This window comes from Pseudorasbora parva, chromosome 8 (assembly GCF_024679245.1).
Source record: "Pseudorasbora parva isolate DD20220531a chromosome 8, ASM2467924v1, whole genome shotgun sequence".
Taxonomy (NCBI): Eukaryota; Metazoa; Chordata; class Actinopteri; order Cypriniformes; family Gobionidae; genus Pseudorasbora; species Pseudorasbora parva.
In genome coordinates, this window is record NC_090179.1 from 37,807,462 (window position 1) to 37,823,570 (window position 16,109).

At 38.1% G+C, this 16,109-nt stretch overlaps 1 protein-coding gene across 3 annotated transcripts in view; it reads right to left on the bottom strand.

The window, feature by feature from the left end:
• phldb1b (pleckstrin homology-like domain, family B, member 1b) overlaps positions 1-16,109 on the bottom strand; it is a 97,061-nt gene that overhangs the window by 78,094 nt on the left and 2,858 nt on the right. The window contains exon 1 of one of the 3 annotated variants that reach the window (XM_067451142.1): positions 12,534-12,705. The exons of 1 other annotated variant lie outside the window; for it this stretch is intronic. Coding sequence is in view for 1 of the 2 variants with exons in the window: in XM_067451140.1 (XP_067307241.1) it covers positions 155-190 (36 nt within the window). In the remaining variant the exon portion in view is untranslated. Of the gene's footprint in view, positions 1-154; positions 295-12,533; positions 12,706-16,109 lie in introns of those variants that run through there. One more of the 3 variants, XM_067451140.1, reaches the window with a different exon arrangement.

The window sequence follows — 16,109 nt, forward strand, 5'->3', positions numbered from 1 at the left end:
TCTTGTATAATTCAAAAACTGGAATTACAAGCTCATTAAATTCTGATGTGGTTTTAAATATTTAACATCTAAGCATGTATCCATCAAGAATTGAAAAATAAGAATAAGTAGTATGCTGTTTAAAAGGTGAAATACAAAAAATATACAAATTTACCTTCTGCCAGGTATCCAACAAGCACAACGCCTCCATTTTTGAGCATTAAATCAAGCTTTTACAGCATCAAAGTCCTAAGAAAATGTAACTGGGCTCTCTAGTCTCTCTTTACATCTTCATTTAGACTTTTAGAGGATACCTACTCTTATTCAAAACAGCATGGGCCTGCCTATACATGCAGCTTTGAGCTAAATCACACATTCCTGCCTGTTGGCTACAGCCCTGATAACAGATGTTACTGTGTTGGTCAATAAAAGGATGGGGCTTCATAAAAGAGAAAAGAAAGACGCCGGATTACAGTGAAAGATGAACAAGAGAGGAAGTCTAACAAGTTGAAGCAAACTCAAGGGAGTAATAATTGAAGTATATGTAGGTCATCAATGTACAAAGACTGAGGCAGACAGACAGAAGATCCGACAGATTGAGATTGGGTTTGATCACACTCCAAAACTCTGTTATTGCCACATGCCTCTTAGCTCATCAAAGCCAATTTGCACAATACAAAAAGGCAATGAGTCACATTTCCCTACTAACGTCTTTATACAGAGTTTGATTCTATTCCAAATTGCACACGCTCACATATTATTATTAGACACGACAATGTGATGGACAGCAGATTTTTCCAATAGAAGCATGAAGGCTGATATTGTCTCTCTAAATGTTAAAGCCCTCTCTGTGGATGCTGCACACTGCCTGAAGAACGCAATGGAAAAAAAGATGAAGAGATGTGGTCGATCGAAGGCATGCAGGTCTGGCATGTAGCTCACATTTAACTAAGCAAGGAAAAATAGGCTATTTTTCTATCCACAGATCTAAAAATATTTTTACTAATCGATATCGGTTATCTAGAAAAATCTTTCTTTTTTAAATTATTTGTCCAGTGATTTTATTTTATTTTTAAAAGGAAAAAAAAAGTTTGGTTTAGTGGTGTCAAAATTTGCATCAACTTTTTTTCTCTTCAGTTAGTTACGTTGCATAAACATAAACGTATCTGTCTAGCATAACATTATATGATTACACTCTGTGGTGTGACAGGCAGCGGGGCGAGGGACCGCGAGAGTGGGCCGGTGATTAATGTTCACGAGTGCCAGCTGCATGGCACACCGGTCTCGTCTCGCGGCCATGGAATGGGAGCATATAAGGAGGAGCAAGAGCTGCGGAAGACGAGAGAGGACCAGGCCTGGAATTTATGTTTAGTTTTGTTTATGTGTTTGTCGTCCGTGAGGGGCTGCCCACGTTTTATTTTGTGTGTTTGCGGGCAGTCGCCCGTGAGGGGCTGCCCGCGGTTTTACTTTCATTTTGTTTATTTGTTTTGAATTAAAGTTTGTTGAAAGTTCGCCGGTTCCCGCCTCCTTCCTTCCCATCTACGAACTTCATTACACACTCTTAATCACGCAAATGCTTTTAAACCATTCAAGAAAAGACAAAAGAGAACGTGCTGTTTGTTAATGTCCTGTCTATGTAACACTAATAAACACACGTCTATTTAACACACACGCACGCACACACTCACAGAAAGACGAGCGCCAGTATCGCAAGGTCTCTTTCGCGCTTGAACGAACAATAGCGCACAGAATTACGCCAAAATGGCCGTTTTGTCTAGTGTCCCCATCTGTAAAAACTGATAACACTGGCTCAACTGAAGTCAGCGCTATGCTTGCTAAGAATGTTTTTCCTTCGTGGAAGTTTTACGTTTGGTGAGCTAATAAAATATTAAATCAAATCAATATTTTGTATACAATTATTGAATAGTGTCATCTGGTATCGTGGACACTCTCTCTCTCTTATTTAATACAGACGCAGCTGCTGCCATTGTGTTTTGTACACTATAATGGATTATAAGATAACAAACAGGTTTCATCTCAAATCAATATCTGGTATCCCCATAAACATTATCCCCGTATCTTTTAAATGTCTGTCTAGTTTGAACTTGTGGCTTGCTAGCAACTGCTTTTTTTTTCACTTTAAATACCTAGTAAAATATTTAAAGTCAATATTTTGTGTCTAGTTTCTTATTTAGCAAGAAACTGTGTAATAAGTGGGACAATGTAAAATACATTATTCCTTACATTTGATATTATATTCAAAAATGATTTATTGTCACATTGTTTTGTCAAATTAACTTAATGTGGTTCAGATAACATCAGATTTTGAGTTTCTATTTATTAATCCAATCTTCATTGGTTTAACTTAATTTGTTTAATTTTAGTGAACTCAAAATTTGATGGCAACCAAGTAACTTAAGTTAAACCAACAATTTGTTACAGTGCAGCGGCACTGTTCTTTTCAGCCTGAGGGTTGGCTTGCTTTAATGATCCTCAAGTATCAAGTTTAGAGAGATGTTGTTTTGAAAAGCGGCTGACGACATTCAGCTCTTCATAATGACAGCATGGGCTGGAAGGAGGCCACGGATCAATGGTAGGAGCATCTCTGGATGGAAAGACATGATGGTGCTTTCTGGAATGTAGATGTTCCCCCACATTCGATCTACTCTCATACACATTGCTGAGGTTCTTTTAAAGGATTTCCCTTGAAGATAACATTCCATATGCTAAGGAAATGCTGAAGGAGAAGAAATTTGTAATTGTAAGAGCGAGGAAATGTGGTAAAGACGCTTGCAGCGAGTCCTGGCTGTTGTTGGGTAATAACAGCTTTCTAGTTCCTGCCTTGAGGCGATGTGGATTATTCATCGGTGGAATTTCAGTTGAGCTTAAAAGTACAGGACAGAAAAAGAAAGGCGGCGATGATGAGCTTTTTCACTAGCTAGTTGGTTATCTTCTGTGAGGTGCATGCTCAGAGACCTCCACCTGGTGGCAGGCACTGATCTCTATAAGTGCTTCTCTGTTCTGATATAGGGTCATGAACAGAGGGAAAAAATGCTGTATGCATAAAACTACAATTATCATCTAAGCTAAATATGAAAAATACCATTTGCTCCACAGACGGGTGATAACATGTAGCAACATGCCAGTTTCGTTTATGATACTTATACGAGTAACAATAAACAAATGTCTTTTTATCAGCCGTTTGCCGTACTGAACTCTGTTTGCACGACATCCGCGATCTAAATGCCTAAGGCCTTTGTTTGATATCCAAAGATGCCCAACATCAGAGGAAGTTACTGAAGAAAACATCACATATGTTTACGATCCGTCCCTGAAGCAGGCCGCATATGTGCTGCAGCATACAGAAGCATATCTAGACAGGAAATTGAGGGGCATATGAGAAATCCAGTCATTTCTGTAAGTGTATGATTATGGCCACAGACAAACACAGTGATGGATGTGGCTTAAATAGCTTCTTCCATTTTTAGACCTCACCACAAAAATGTTGCAAAGTAGAGGAATGTGAAAATGAACTGGGCTCTAGAACGTGACTTAAAATAGCATTGTGTGGGCAGAAATTCTCCCACCCAATGCGATTAAGACTCAAATTATGTAACATTTCTAGAGGGATAAACACGATAATTGAATTTGAAAAAAAAAAAAAGGCAAACTTGATGAAAATTGCTTTTTACAGATTAAATATTTTCCCATGTCCATGGACCTTATTCTTAAATTGTTACTCAGTTAACTTAGTTTTTAGCATTAAAGCTAATCTTGCTAATACACTATAGGATGTGTCTTAGGGTATGGTTACATGACAACAATCTAATAAAAACAGACGATAATGCTGTCAAAATGATCCCCATTCACACAAATATGCAGGAAAAAAATAATAAAAAAGGCTGTATTATGCATGCCAGTAGTTGGAGATGTCACTTTGCAAAGAAAACCCTGCAAACGTGTATCACGCATGCATGAACATGTAATGTTTTCACAGAAAGTTGTGTTTCCCCAAAAAACACTGCTGCCATGTAAATGAAAGGCCAAAACGCATGTCGTGTAAATGGCCCCTTAATCATCTCCCTAGTTCAGCACTCATGGCACTATTAGAGAGTAGGCCATTTTAAGGCCTGTCTAAATCACAAAATCCTTATAGGGAATGAAAACATTCGCTCCCTAAAAAGTCCCACAATCCACCCTAAAAACCAGCGAGTACTGATGCTCACGAACCCCTCATTTTTGAGTGAACCACTCCAAGCGGGACTCGAAACCGGTCCGCTGGCATGAGATTCGGGTGCTCTAAGGAGGCTTTTGGCTGCAACCTCTAGCGTCAGTCACTAGAGCATCTCTTGAGATCAGAGGAGTGAGGTTTACTCATATAGCACCTACTAGCTGTTACACTCACTATGTTCCCTTAACTGAAATTCTAAAGCACGGAACATAAACTGCACAAACCAACTCAATAGGTAGTCTAGCTAACATTTATCATTCATTTACAGATGAAATGTTGCAGGGATAGGTATTACAACCAAATTATTTATCAATTTAACCCTCATACACAACCCCCCTTGGGTTATTTTGCCACAAAACTCATTTTTAAAAACTTTTAAAATCTTTTTTCATCGGAGTGGTATTTCGGTCATGAGTATGAGGTCACGCAGCTTTGTTTATCATATTAGATACATATTAGATCTCATTCGAATTAGACACCATTGACATGCATTATACAAGCAATGATTGGAGTTAAAAAATTAATTTGTGTTTTAATAAAATAAAAAAAATAAAAACACACCTACATCTTGGATGCCCTGGGGGGTTAGCAGATAAACATCAGATTTACATTTTTGGGTGAACTATCCCTTTAAATTGTGAGTTCAGGTCATTTTGACCCATGAGGGAAGTTTTTTTTTACAAAGTGAGGGATGGAAAAAAAGTAATGTGAAAAAGATATCAGTGCTGCTGCTGTTCATAAATGCCAGTAGTGACGCTGTACAACAAAGAGGTTGTAATGGTGTCGAAAACAGTCATCCGTGTTCCAACGTGCAGAGATCCACGGCCCTTACCAGTGCCTAAATTTGTGTACAAGCTATACAATTCACACCCTATGTAGCTAGAAAGCTGACTGAGACACACCCTAAAAATTTAGCATTGTGGGATGCTTTAAAGTGCTGCGTAAAATCTGTGGTATGCTGGTTTCTCCGTCACTCATTGTGTTGAGAAAGGCAGAGGCTTGGTAAGTTAATAACCGGCAGACCACCTGCACAGTGAAGACACATGGGCAAAGGTCACCAAACACCATCAAAGGCCTTTGTGTGCATGCTCATGTCAGCGTCAGTGAAATATATAACCCCGAGATAAGAATCCAAGAGCTGTATTGTTGACAACCAGCCAAAGGAGGTGGGGTAAATCCACCTTAAGACGATAGTCTTGTTTTGGAACATATTTTTCCTAACGGGTCTAAGATGGTCATTTGCTAGTTGTTGACCATTGACTATGTTCCAAAAATACAGCTTAACCAGTTGGTCTATGGAAACCATCAATCATGTTCCAAAATAATGGATTCCCAGCAGGGTAAATACTGACACTAATTCATGACTTTACAGCTCATCTAAACACATGGTAGCACCTCTAATTGTATCAAAATTAATAATAATTCCATCATCAACAATATAAGTGGGCATTGGGGAGATCACACTAGAAGACATCCCCCAAACAGTAGAGAGGAAACATGACAAACAAACAGGATGGCAGGAGAGGAGGACCACTGCTGTTTGTTGAGTCTAAATGTAGACTTCCTATCAGATAGAGTTTCCTGTAGGATGAGGCAGTCAGAGAATGGCACATCACTCTCCATTTCTCCTCACAGATGCAGAAACAAAATGACAAAATTTTAAAAAATCTTCAAAAAAAGTCCCTAAGTTTTTGGGGCCTTGTAAATCCATAAACCAAAGGGAATTGCAAAAATAATTATAGTTCCACACGTCTTTTCAAAAAGTAATTTTACTATTTTTAAAGTCATTACACAGAACTTGCCCTCAAATCAGCAAAGAAAAATATAAATAAATTAACCTACTCATAACATACAAAAATATAAAAAGAATACAAAAAGAACAATAAATTCAAAGCATTTTATACAAGGTTTCACTAACAAAAGTGAAAGCCCCATTACAAAATTGAAGGTATATGAGATATAATGCACCAGTTAAGATATGAAGTCAGAACTGAGACATTTTTGTACTTGCACTTGGATAAAGTCACAATTTTGAGATATAAAGTCAGCATTACGAGAAATATATAAAGTCTCAGTTGTATGCAATAAAGTCAAGTGCAAAATTGAGAGCCATGTTATTCTATATAAAGTCATATATTATATTAGGTTACACTTTATTTTACGGTTTCTTTATTGCACTAATTATACATTTAAGAGTAATATTAAGTAACTACATGTAACATGTATATGTAACAATAACACTGTAAAAAAGTGTTACCTTATATTAATTATATCATATCATATTATTATAGCATAATTATAGCAAAGAAAATACATTTTGGTCCAAAAATAAATTGTCTTCTCTTCGTTGTTTGTGTTCAATCCTCAAATAAAGATTCAGATGGTTATGAATCAGTGAATCGATTCATGATTTGGATCGCCAGTGTCACGTGATTTCAGCAGTTTGGCATGCGATCCGAATCATTGATCGTTTTTTGTTATTTTTGGACCAAAATGTATTTTCGATGCTTCAAGAGATTCGAATTAACTAACTGATGTCGCATATGGACTACTTTTAATGATGTTTTTATTCCCTTTCTGGACATGGACAGTATAGTGTGCATACACTTGGATACTCTGACTAAATATAAAATATCTTAAACTGTGTACCAAAGATGAACCGAGGTCTTACGGGTGTGGAACAACATTAGGGTGATTCATTAAAGACATCAGTTTCATTTTTTGGGTGAACTAACCCTTTAAGTTATACCTTGAAGAGTGTTTTTTTGAGCGTGCATTGACTTTCGGGTGCAAATAATGCATCATCAGACTAATAATTTCCTGGCTTGAAGGCTACTATTGCGAGTGAGTCAGTCTTTCTCTGGTCTGTTGAGGGGGCTGCACAGGGCAGGGGCTCAAGTGAACACAATATTCCAACAGCCACTTGCTCAAATGTTCCGTTGACTTTGGCTGTTTGTTTCCTAAAGACACTGGGCTCAACAGGCATTCCAGTGCAGCAGGCACAAAGAGCTCTTTTCACCGTGTTTAATCCTTAAAGAGGAGTGGCGAAGGGGCCTGGCTCTCCTCCACTGAGGACCACAGGACCCCAACTCCAAATTCATACACAAGCACCCACACAGACCAAAATGCATGCAGAAAATCCCAACAGGGTCAGTGTTTCGAAAGAGCTAATTCTATATTTTCATACTCAAAGAAATGCTTGTCAAACTTAAATTCCATACATTTAAATTGGAAAATCAATTATAAGCAGCTTCATTCCTCAGTACATTGTACAATCTATGACCAAATAAGAAAAGACTGGTGTCAGTCCTGACATAACTCAATACTAAACTCAAACATTAACAAATTATTTCCCTTTACTTAAAACCATATAGCACTTTATACCCTGCCTAATGCAATCCCTTAGTTTTAACACAAATAAATTACATAAACTTCAGTTTTAAATATATATTAGGTTGCTCGAACAAGGTTCTCCTCTTTCCTAAATCTAATTAAATTGAGTTGATCAAACTCAAGTCTTGGGAGTTTTGGAGCGTACCTTTGCAAAGATGTTGATTTGTTGACAAGCATTGCATGCTTTTGTTCTCTGAACAGAAGTTCCAAAGCCATGTCCAGCTTTTCAAAAGCCACCAAATCCAGTTCAAAAGCTTTTGTTTTGTAATTCTATCATTTAAAAATCTTGGATCAGAAAGAGATTCATATGACTATATGATGTCAGACCTTGTTGAGGTGAGGCAGGCATTGCCAATGCCCTCGGTGCCAGTGTACAACCCTAAATGCCTTGGCAAGACTGCTCAGATCATCTCTTTAATCTTCATCCAAAAATGTGAGAAGCTCAAAGCCAAGAAATCCACCTCAGCTGGAACGTGGCAGAAAGTGGCTAGTACACAGGGCCTCAAAGCCTCAAGGCAGAAGGAGAATGACGTCAACACCTCCTTTTGCTGTGCTATTAAAAGCTGTTGAGATACAATGGGTTGCTGCCAAAGCAAGCGTCCCAGACTCACCCCTCTCCTCCTGACTCTGGATCCCGTCTCTCCACACTCTCCCAGACATCAGATGATCTATGCACAAGAACTATGCATAGAAATCTTGATGTCTACCAAAGCTGGTCTACAGTGTGTATTCCCGGAGTTCTTCCCAGAGAGTAACTGAAGGAGGGCTGTGAGTCAGTAAAGGGGAGGAGGTGGACGCAGAGCAAAAGGAAACAGCTTTGGAAATCTCCTGGCCTAATGGAAATATCGTCAACAACCTCCTTCCTCCATCACTTCTTTCGTCTCAGACTCACTATATCCCAGTAAAGGATGGGATACACTATACAACGAGTTGCTGAAAGTCCAAGCCAGATATTGGGTAGTCAGAGTTGGAATATTTAGAAAATCTCGTAGACTCTAGCACGTTAGACGCATCCCTGGAACAACATCCCTGTCTGAAAATTAAGTTCTAACCCTATCCCTAAACCTAACCCTACCCATACCGTAGCTCTTTACATATAGAAGGGGGAAATTTTCTCAACCACCACCAATGGGCAGCATCCACCTTAATGTGGCGGTAGCCATATTGCGCTAGAATGCCCAAAACAAACTAGCTGAATGGTGGAGAGGAGCCAATCAATATATGGGGATGATTAGAGGCCATGATTGGCAGAGGTCAATAGGCAAATTTGGCCAGGATGCCGGGGTACACCCATACTCTTTTTCTGAAGGACATCCTGGGATTTTTTTATGACCACTGAGAGTCAGGACCTCAGTTTAACATCACATCCGAAGGATGGTGCTCTTTGTCAGTATAGTGTCCCCATCACTATACTGGGGTGTTAGGACCCACACAGCTACAGGGTTAGCTGGCACCTCTACCAGCAGCAACCTGGTTTTCCCAGTTGGTCTCCCATCCAGGTACTGACCAAACTCAGCCCTGCTTGGCTTCAGTGGGAAACCAGTCTTGGGCTACAGGGTGATATGGCTGCTGGCTAGATGAATGACACTGATGTAGAAGAATCTAGTTGTAAGCCTAAACTTGACATACACTGTAAACTAGATTCGCAAATCTGATTGGTTGATGTGAATGTTGTTCCAGGATCAAGAAAGAAGTTGATCCAGGAACTTGTTGTTAGTGAAATCAGGTTATGCTAGTATATGATGGACACAGACTCTGATTGTTTAGCTTCAGGTCTGATTTTAAAGTTGTAATGAAGCATACACTACATTGAAGTGTATCCCAGCTCCCAGTTTTAGTGTAAATGAATGAGGCAGACAGCAAAAAAAAAAAAAAAAAAAGGATGACATCACCCAAATTACACAGCTTTTCCAGCCACCACCTTTCGCTCACAGCTGGAGCCATTCTTTCTCTGACCTGGCATTATGCAAGTCTGATAACAAATACATTTTATAAAATGACCCTGGCTCCATTTCCATGAGTGCTCTTTCAAATCCCAAATGAAATTCCACACTGGGCCGTTGAGCACAGGAGTGTTAGCAGTGAATAATGATGCTCGGGAAAATGTGTTTAAGTGTCTGGAGGATATCGCAGACAGAGAGAGGAAGAGCGAGAGCAGGAAGTGGGAAAGATCATCTTGGAAAATCGTTTGTGAAGTGCAGATGTTGTTGTGGGGCCACACGCATGCACATTTTTGGAAGAAAAAAAAAACATTCAAAACTTGTTGCCATGTTGATGTTAGGAAGGTGTTACTAGTTGGTAGTGAGATTTCTGGCATGCTGCTGTGCGGTCGTCTGGATGTTTGGAGAGCTTTAGTAGGTTGCTTCGCGGCTGCTACAGTGTTCTGAGATGTTTCTTGTTCAATGTGGTTGTTTTTTCTCTGTAAAAATGCCATAAATTAACACTCGCCAAAAGCCAAGTGCGAGTAAAAATATGAATTTGTGCGATTCATTTGAAATGGTGTCAATCGGCAGTTGGCTGGCAACATTTTTATGAATTCTACTTATTTTTATATGACGCCATTCACTACCATCCTCATTATTATTTTTTTAAAGTTAGACATCAACTATCCTAGAATCCCTCAATTCGATCCTTTACAAACAATATAACAAGAAAACAGTCTTTTGTAAAAAATGTAGAGTCACTAACGGCTTATATATGTTTTTATCTGCTCAACAATCTTTGAGGACTGAATAAGTGAAATTCACCTTTATTCCTCAAGGTGTAAATGTCTGATACACAACGATGAAGCGACGTTTCACTCATAGTTACCGCAGAGAGAAAACAAAAAACAAAAATAGGAAGAATCATCAGCAATTAAAATGGCAAAGCGATTTACTGCAGAGCGACTGTAGTCAAATATTAGTGTATTTAGACAGGTAGAGATATATCCGTGTTAGATATAGATTTGGGTCGCTAAATACCTGAAAACGTAATAATGATTGCGAATCCTACATTTAAAGGTTAACAATGTTTTAAATTGATATTAGTTAGGCCATTATATTAGTTAGTTTTAACTGTGGTATCGAAATTACTGCTTATTTTTGAAAGAACAATTTCATGGCTGGTAAAAATCCATTAGGAATTGGGTTTGTGCACGATATGGCGTATCTCAATGGGATACATATATCGGAAGTGATATATTGTGCATATCATACGCCATGTTGTTTAATTTGACCTCAACCAGTGGAAGCTCGCGGCTGTTGGACATATTTTAGGTAAAAATAATATGAATACAGTTCGGATTCTCACACAAAAAGCGATCGTTTTATGTCTTAAGACATCAATGTGTCGCCACAAGCCACAGGGTTTAATTTAAAGTTGTTTGTCTATGTGTTTTTTCCTCTCGTAGAATTACACCCCATTGACATGCATTATATGACTGGCACAGCAACGGTTGCAGTTAAAAAATAATTTGTGTTCTACTGAAGAAACAAACACACCTACATCTTGGACGCCCTGGGGGTAAGCAGATAAACATCAAATTTTCATTTTTGTGTGAACGATCCCTTTAACTGTTGTGCTCACATCTTGTGTCTTTTACACTATTTTGCTAATGCCACAGCATTCTAAGCTTCAGTTAAATACTTGGTAAGAAGCAAACCCCTAACCGTAGTAATGAGCTATAGTAATCGTTATGCTTGCCTTAGCAAACACGACTAATGAACAAGTCTGTATTCTACTTCCAAAGCAAATCAATTCCAGCAATCACTGCGTTCTGGAAGATTCCAATAAAACACACTGTCATTGGCAGGGACTGTGTGATTTCAGCCCATTCTCTATTTTCTTTTTCTTTCTTTTTTGGAAACAGAGATGACCTACACAACAGAAGCTTGATTATCAAAAACCAAACCCAGTGGAGCATTTTTCACTCACCACTGACCTTCCAAAGTGATCATGGAAAGGCCCCACACTCCCCCTCTGCCCGCTTCTCTGTGCTGGCTCAATGGACCGCTCTGTTTTTGGGTGGGAGATCAGGAGAGAGCGCTACTAACGTGGCACTTCCAGTGTAGTGCCTCTGGTCTCTTTCCATCTGTCCTGCTCTCAGTAAATGAAAGGTGAGGCACAGATCTAGTCACCTCCTTGTTTTTTTTTCTCACCATTTCTGTTGTTTTCCCATGGCCAGTGGCGGTATTCTGAGATTATTTACGATGTGTCTTCAGCTCTGATAAAATCAAGGACAAAGCTCGTTTCTTTTGCCTGCATTTGGCAGTGAAAAACGTTCAGGACCTCGTGCAATTTCTGCTATGCAAAACATCATCCCACATGGACTGATAGTTTCATATTTTAAAAAAACAGCAATGGTTTCTAAAACTGATTTAACTGGACAAGGTTTTTGGATCAGAATCTCACAAATCCTGCCAAGAACATTTCCAGGTCATTTCACCTCAACATCAAGACAAAATTAGTAATTGAAAATGCTGGGTCGTTTTCAAAAACCCAACCATTGTTTTACATTTTTTAATTACTTTTTTTAAACACAATTGTTCAGTTTGTCCATATCAAACCAATAAATAAATCTGAATTTAAGGGGAACATTTTTATAAGAATGTGAAGGGAAATTTGCAGGGGAAACTGTGAATTTGCATAATTGCCAACGAAAACAAAAAACAAAACTCAACAGCCCTAAAAAAAAATTGGCTTCTGTTTAATAGTATTTTTTTTTTTTAATTTAATGTAATTTTCCTTTTGACTGGAAAAATTGGACTTGGCATATGTTATTGAAAGGTTTCATGAGATTCAACATTTTGAACTTCTTGAAAAAGTGCAACAACAGACACGCTTTTAAGTTCAGACCGTTTGAAAATAGTTGCACTTGCCATTATAAAGCTATCATCCATCAAGAAATGTGTGAAGTGAAGTTTCTTATAAGCCATACAGAAGACCTTACCTGTAAGAACTTTCTGGTAGCCTATGCAACAAGACCCTCTGTAGGGAAACACATGGCTCCTCAAAGATGGACAGATGGTATGTGAGCTTCTTCCTGGCACACGTTTCGACCACAACCATCACAGACACAAAGCAGATTCTCCTTCCCAGCACGGGGCAAAAGTCGTCTCCCTCTGTGACCGTCTCTCTCCTCCACTCACTCGTTCTGCCTTCCTGTTCTGTCAACCCCTTCTAGCCTGACACAAGGCACTCATTCTTTCAGTTAAAGAACTTCTCACTTGTTCACTAACCTTGCAGAGACCCCTGCTGCAGAAATAAGTCCATTTCAGGAAAGGCTGGGGGAAAAAAAACTCACTTTCTGCGGAAGGTGCACAAAAAGACAGTGGCATCCACAATGCTGTTCCTCTTTCTGAGGGTTTCTTGGGAAGGTGCCAGAGGACTGGAGACCTGAGGTCAGTCCGGCTTTTGTCACTGTTTGTATAGTCCTGTGTCAGTCCTGACTCTCACTGGCACTACACCAAAGAAAAGCTGCTCTTGTAGGATCAGGTGCTTCTCTCCAACAGGACACACTGTCCCCCTCATGTCTCGAACTGAGTGTGCTCCATTTCTCATCGGTTTGCATTTGTAAGCTCGACTCTTTTCCCTTCTCTGCATCAATTCTCAGCATAATTTAGCCCCTTTCCAATAGGAGGGGCACGTTAAGTGTTTTGAAGTGGTCTGCTGGTTTCAAGCCAGCCAAAAAGAGACTGAAGTTTCAGGATTATGAGGAATGCTTTAAAAAAGGGTTGGTTTTCATCTCACTTGTTTATTTGTCCCTTTGGATGAAGATTAAGTAATAATAATTTATGGATTTTGAAGTGTCATTTGAACTTCTGAAGAGCTAAATTACTCATTTTAATTTGTCTTTTTGTGCCAATTGATGCCACATAAAACATTCAAAGTATGATATAAAAAGAAATATAGTGCTAATGATGCATGTCAAGTAGGCTATTTATGACTTTAATTTTCACTTTTTATCTTAGGCATATTATGCTACTTAAACTTAGCATCTCAATTTCTACTTTTATGTCATTATTCTGATTTACTAAGATTTCTTTTTCTTGTGTGGTGTAAATTGGCTTCTAGGCTTACCTACAAAACAGCACCATATTCATAAATGAAGAAATAAATGCACTCTCAACGTTTGTCTTTAAAGCGTGTCGGATAGGCTAGTAGGCCAAAACCAGGGTTGCCAACTTGAAAAAATGCTTTTGTGGGGGCAGTTTGGTGCAAACATCGATTTCGATCTTGATTCAATAGGGCTATCAATTCATACACTGTAAAAAATAAAAATGGGAAATGTACTGGTAATTTTCTGCCAGTACATTATCCAGTCATTTTATGGAAAAATCTGTTAACCCTTAAAACACAAACTAATGAAATGTGTATATCAAAATACAGGTAAAAAACACCTGTAAAAAACTTTACGGAAAATTCCTTCATATTTATACAGTCCATAGTGCTCTATTTTTACGGACTTTTTTTTTTTTTTTTTTTTTTTTACAGTGAATGTTTATAGCTTACTGTATAAGGAAAAATAAGTTTGCCTTTTTAGCAATATTAAACTTTTCTTGAGTTAAATTATATTTGTCAACATTCATTAATTTTCACTTGTGTGTTCTTATTTATGCATCATTAAAATATTAGGATGGAAGTTATTACCGTTTTAGAGAAATCTAGAGTAACTGAGCAATAGGCCTACATGTATATTTATTAAAGAGCCAATCAGGCACCTAGTGGGTAATGGAATTACAAATGAAAATTCGTATTTTTCCAGCCACTAATTTGCCTCTTTGCATTGGAATTCTCCATTTTAACCTTAACTACAACACTTAAGGTTTTATAAATAATAAATACATAAGAAAAATATTTTAAGTGGTCATTAATGGACCATAATCATTGCACAAATAGTAATGGACCCTTTTCACAGACTGTGATGGCACGTTTTAATGGTCATCAGTTTCGTAAATCCTGGAAAGTTTTTTGTATTTAAATTTTTTATGTATGTTATGTATGTGTGTATATATGTATTTACATTTATAACACTTATAGTTTGAATTATGTTTCCTTTGAATCAAATTGCATAAAACAACTTATGAGGGTGTTTCTAATACAGCGTCTATGGGAGTGATGGAAAAAATTACATTTCTCTTTTCACTGCCTCACAAATCTCACTGTATGTTTACCTCTTTTTGGAAGTTGTGAAATTACTATTGTTAAGTTTTTCTTTTTCTATTTGAGAAAATGTGGACACAAAAAAATATATATAATGTATTTTATCACTGCCATACAAGCTAACACAACTGACGACTTCTGCTCTGAGAAACCTGGAAATGTGAAAAGGGTCTATTAGTAGGATCTCCTCAAAATATTCAATAAATATAACTGAACTTATATAGAACATGTAGGCTATTTGATTAAAAATATTTAAGGTGTATGGTCACATTTGAACACTAATGAGTATGACTAACTAGTAAGGAATTTTAAGAAACATTGTTAACATGTTAATCTCCATTTAAAAAAAAGAGATATTGTAAATGTGGTTTACTTAAATCAATGCACACTATGTAGCCTACTGTTTACCAAAAATTCCTGCAAATACCTGTATAATAAAGCGGTCTTCAATCCGAAACAATACAAACATGACAACCATATATCGACTCGTGTGTAGTATGTCCATAACTTACTGCACGATAACTGCATTCTGCTTTATTAAAGGTGCACTATGTAGTATTTTTGCACTAAAATTTCCAAAAACCACAAGGCCAGTGTTATATATTTTGTTCAGTTGAGTACTTACAATATCCCAAATGTTTCCAACTACGAGAAAATTGCTATTTTAACCAAGGACCGGGACGTTTCAGCATAATTTAGCGTTTGAGGGAGTCGCCTGTCAATTGCGTCATATCTGTTACCCTCGGTTTTATTCTGCAGAAACGCTTTACTCTTAGCAGTGTGAACATGTTACTCTGTGTGTTCGCTCAACGCTGCTGTGACATCATAACATCATTTAAACACTTAAATTAAATATGATAAACAGAGCTGCTTTACCTAATGACCGGAAAAGCGGAAATACTGCAGGCGCCCGGCGACTGTGTCCCGTCATAATAAAAGTCCCGGTGATCGCGAGTCGTGTGCTCCAGCGGCCATGCTCAGCTCCACAACACTCGGTCCTGCTCTGCTTCATACTACAGTAACGTTAATAACCGCATCCAACAACATGATTTCTGACGTGTCCTATTTTCCACCGGCTGTGAGGACCACATGTACCAAGATTCTGCTTTTAATAGGCGCCCTCCAGTGGATGGAAAATTGCATGCACCTTTGCCATTCAAACAGCGCTGGTTTGTGTGGAACTATTGGGAGCGGTATTTTTTAAAGCTTAGACTCTCTCATATCAAAGCAGGTTTGACAATTTGGCATGAGATTTACTGCAGTGAGAGCGTGATAGCCTACTGTTATTTTTTCACTTCTGATAGATTTAGTAATCTTTGTGTATAAACAAAAGTTTTTAAAAATGTTTTTAAGATGTGCTAGT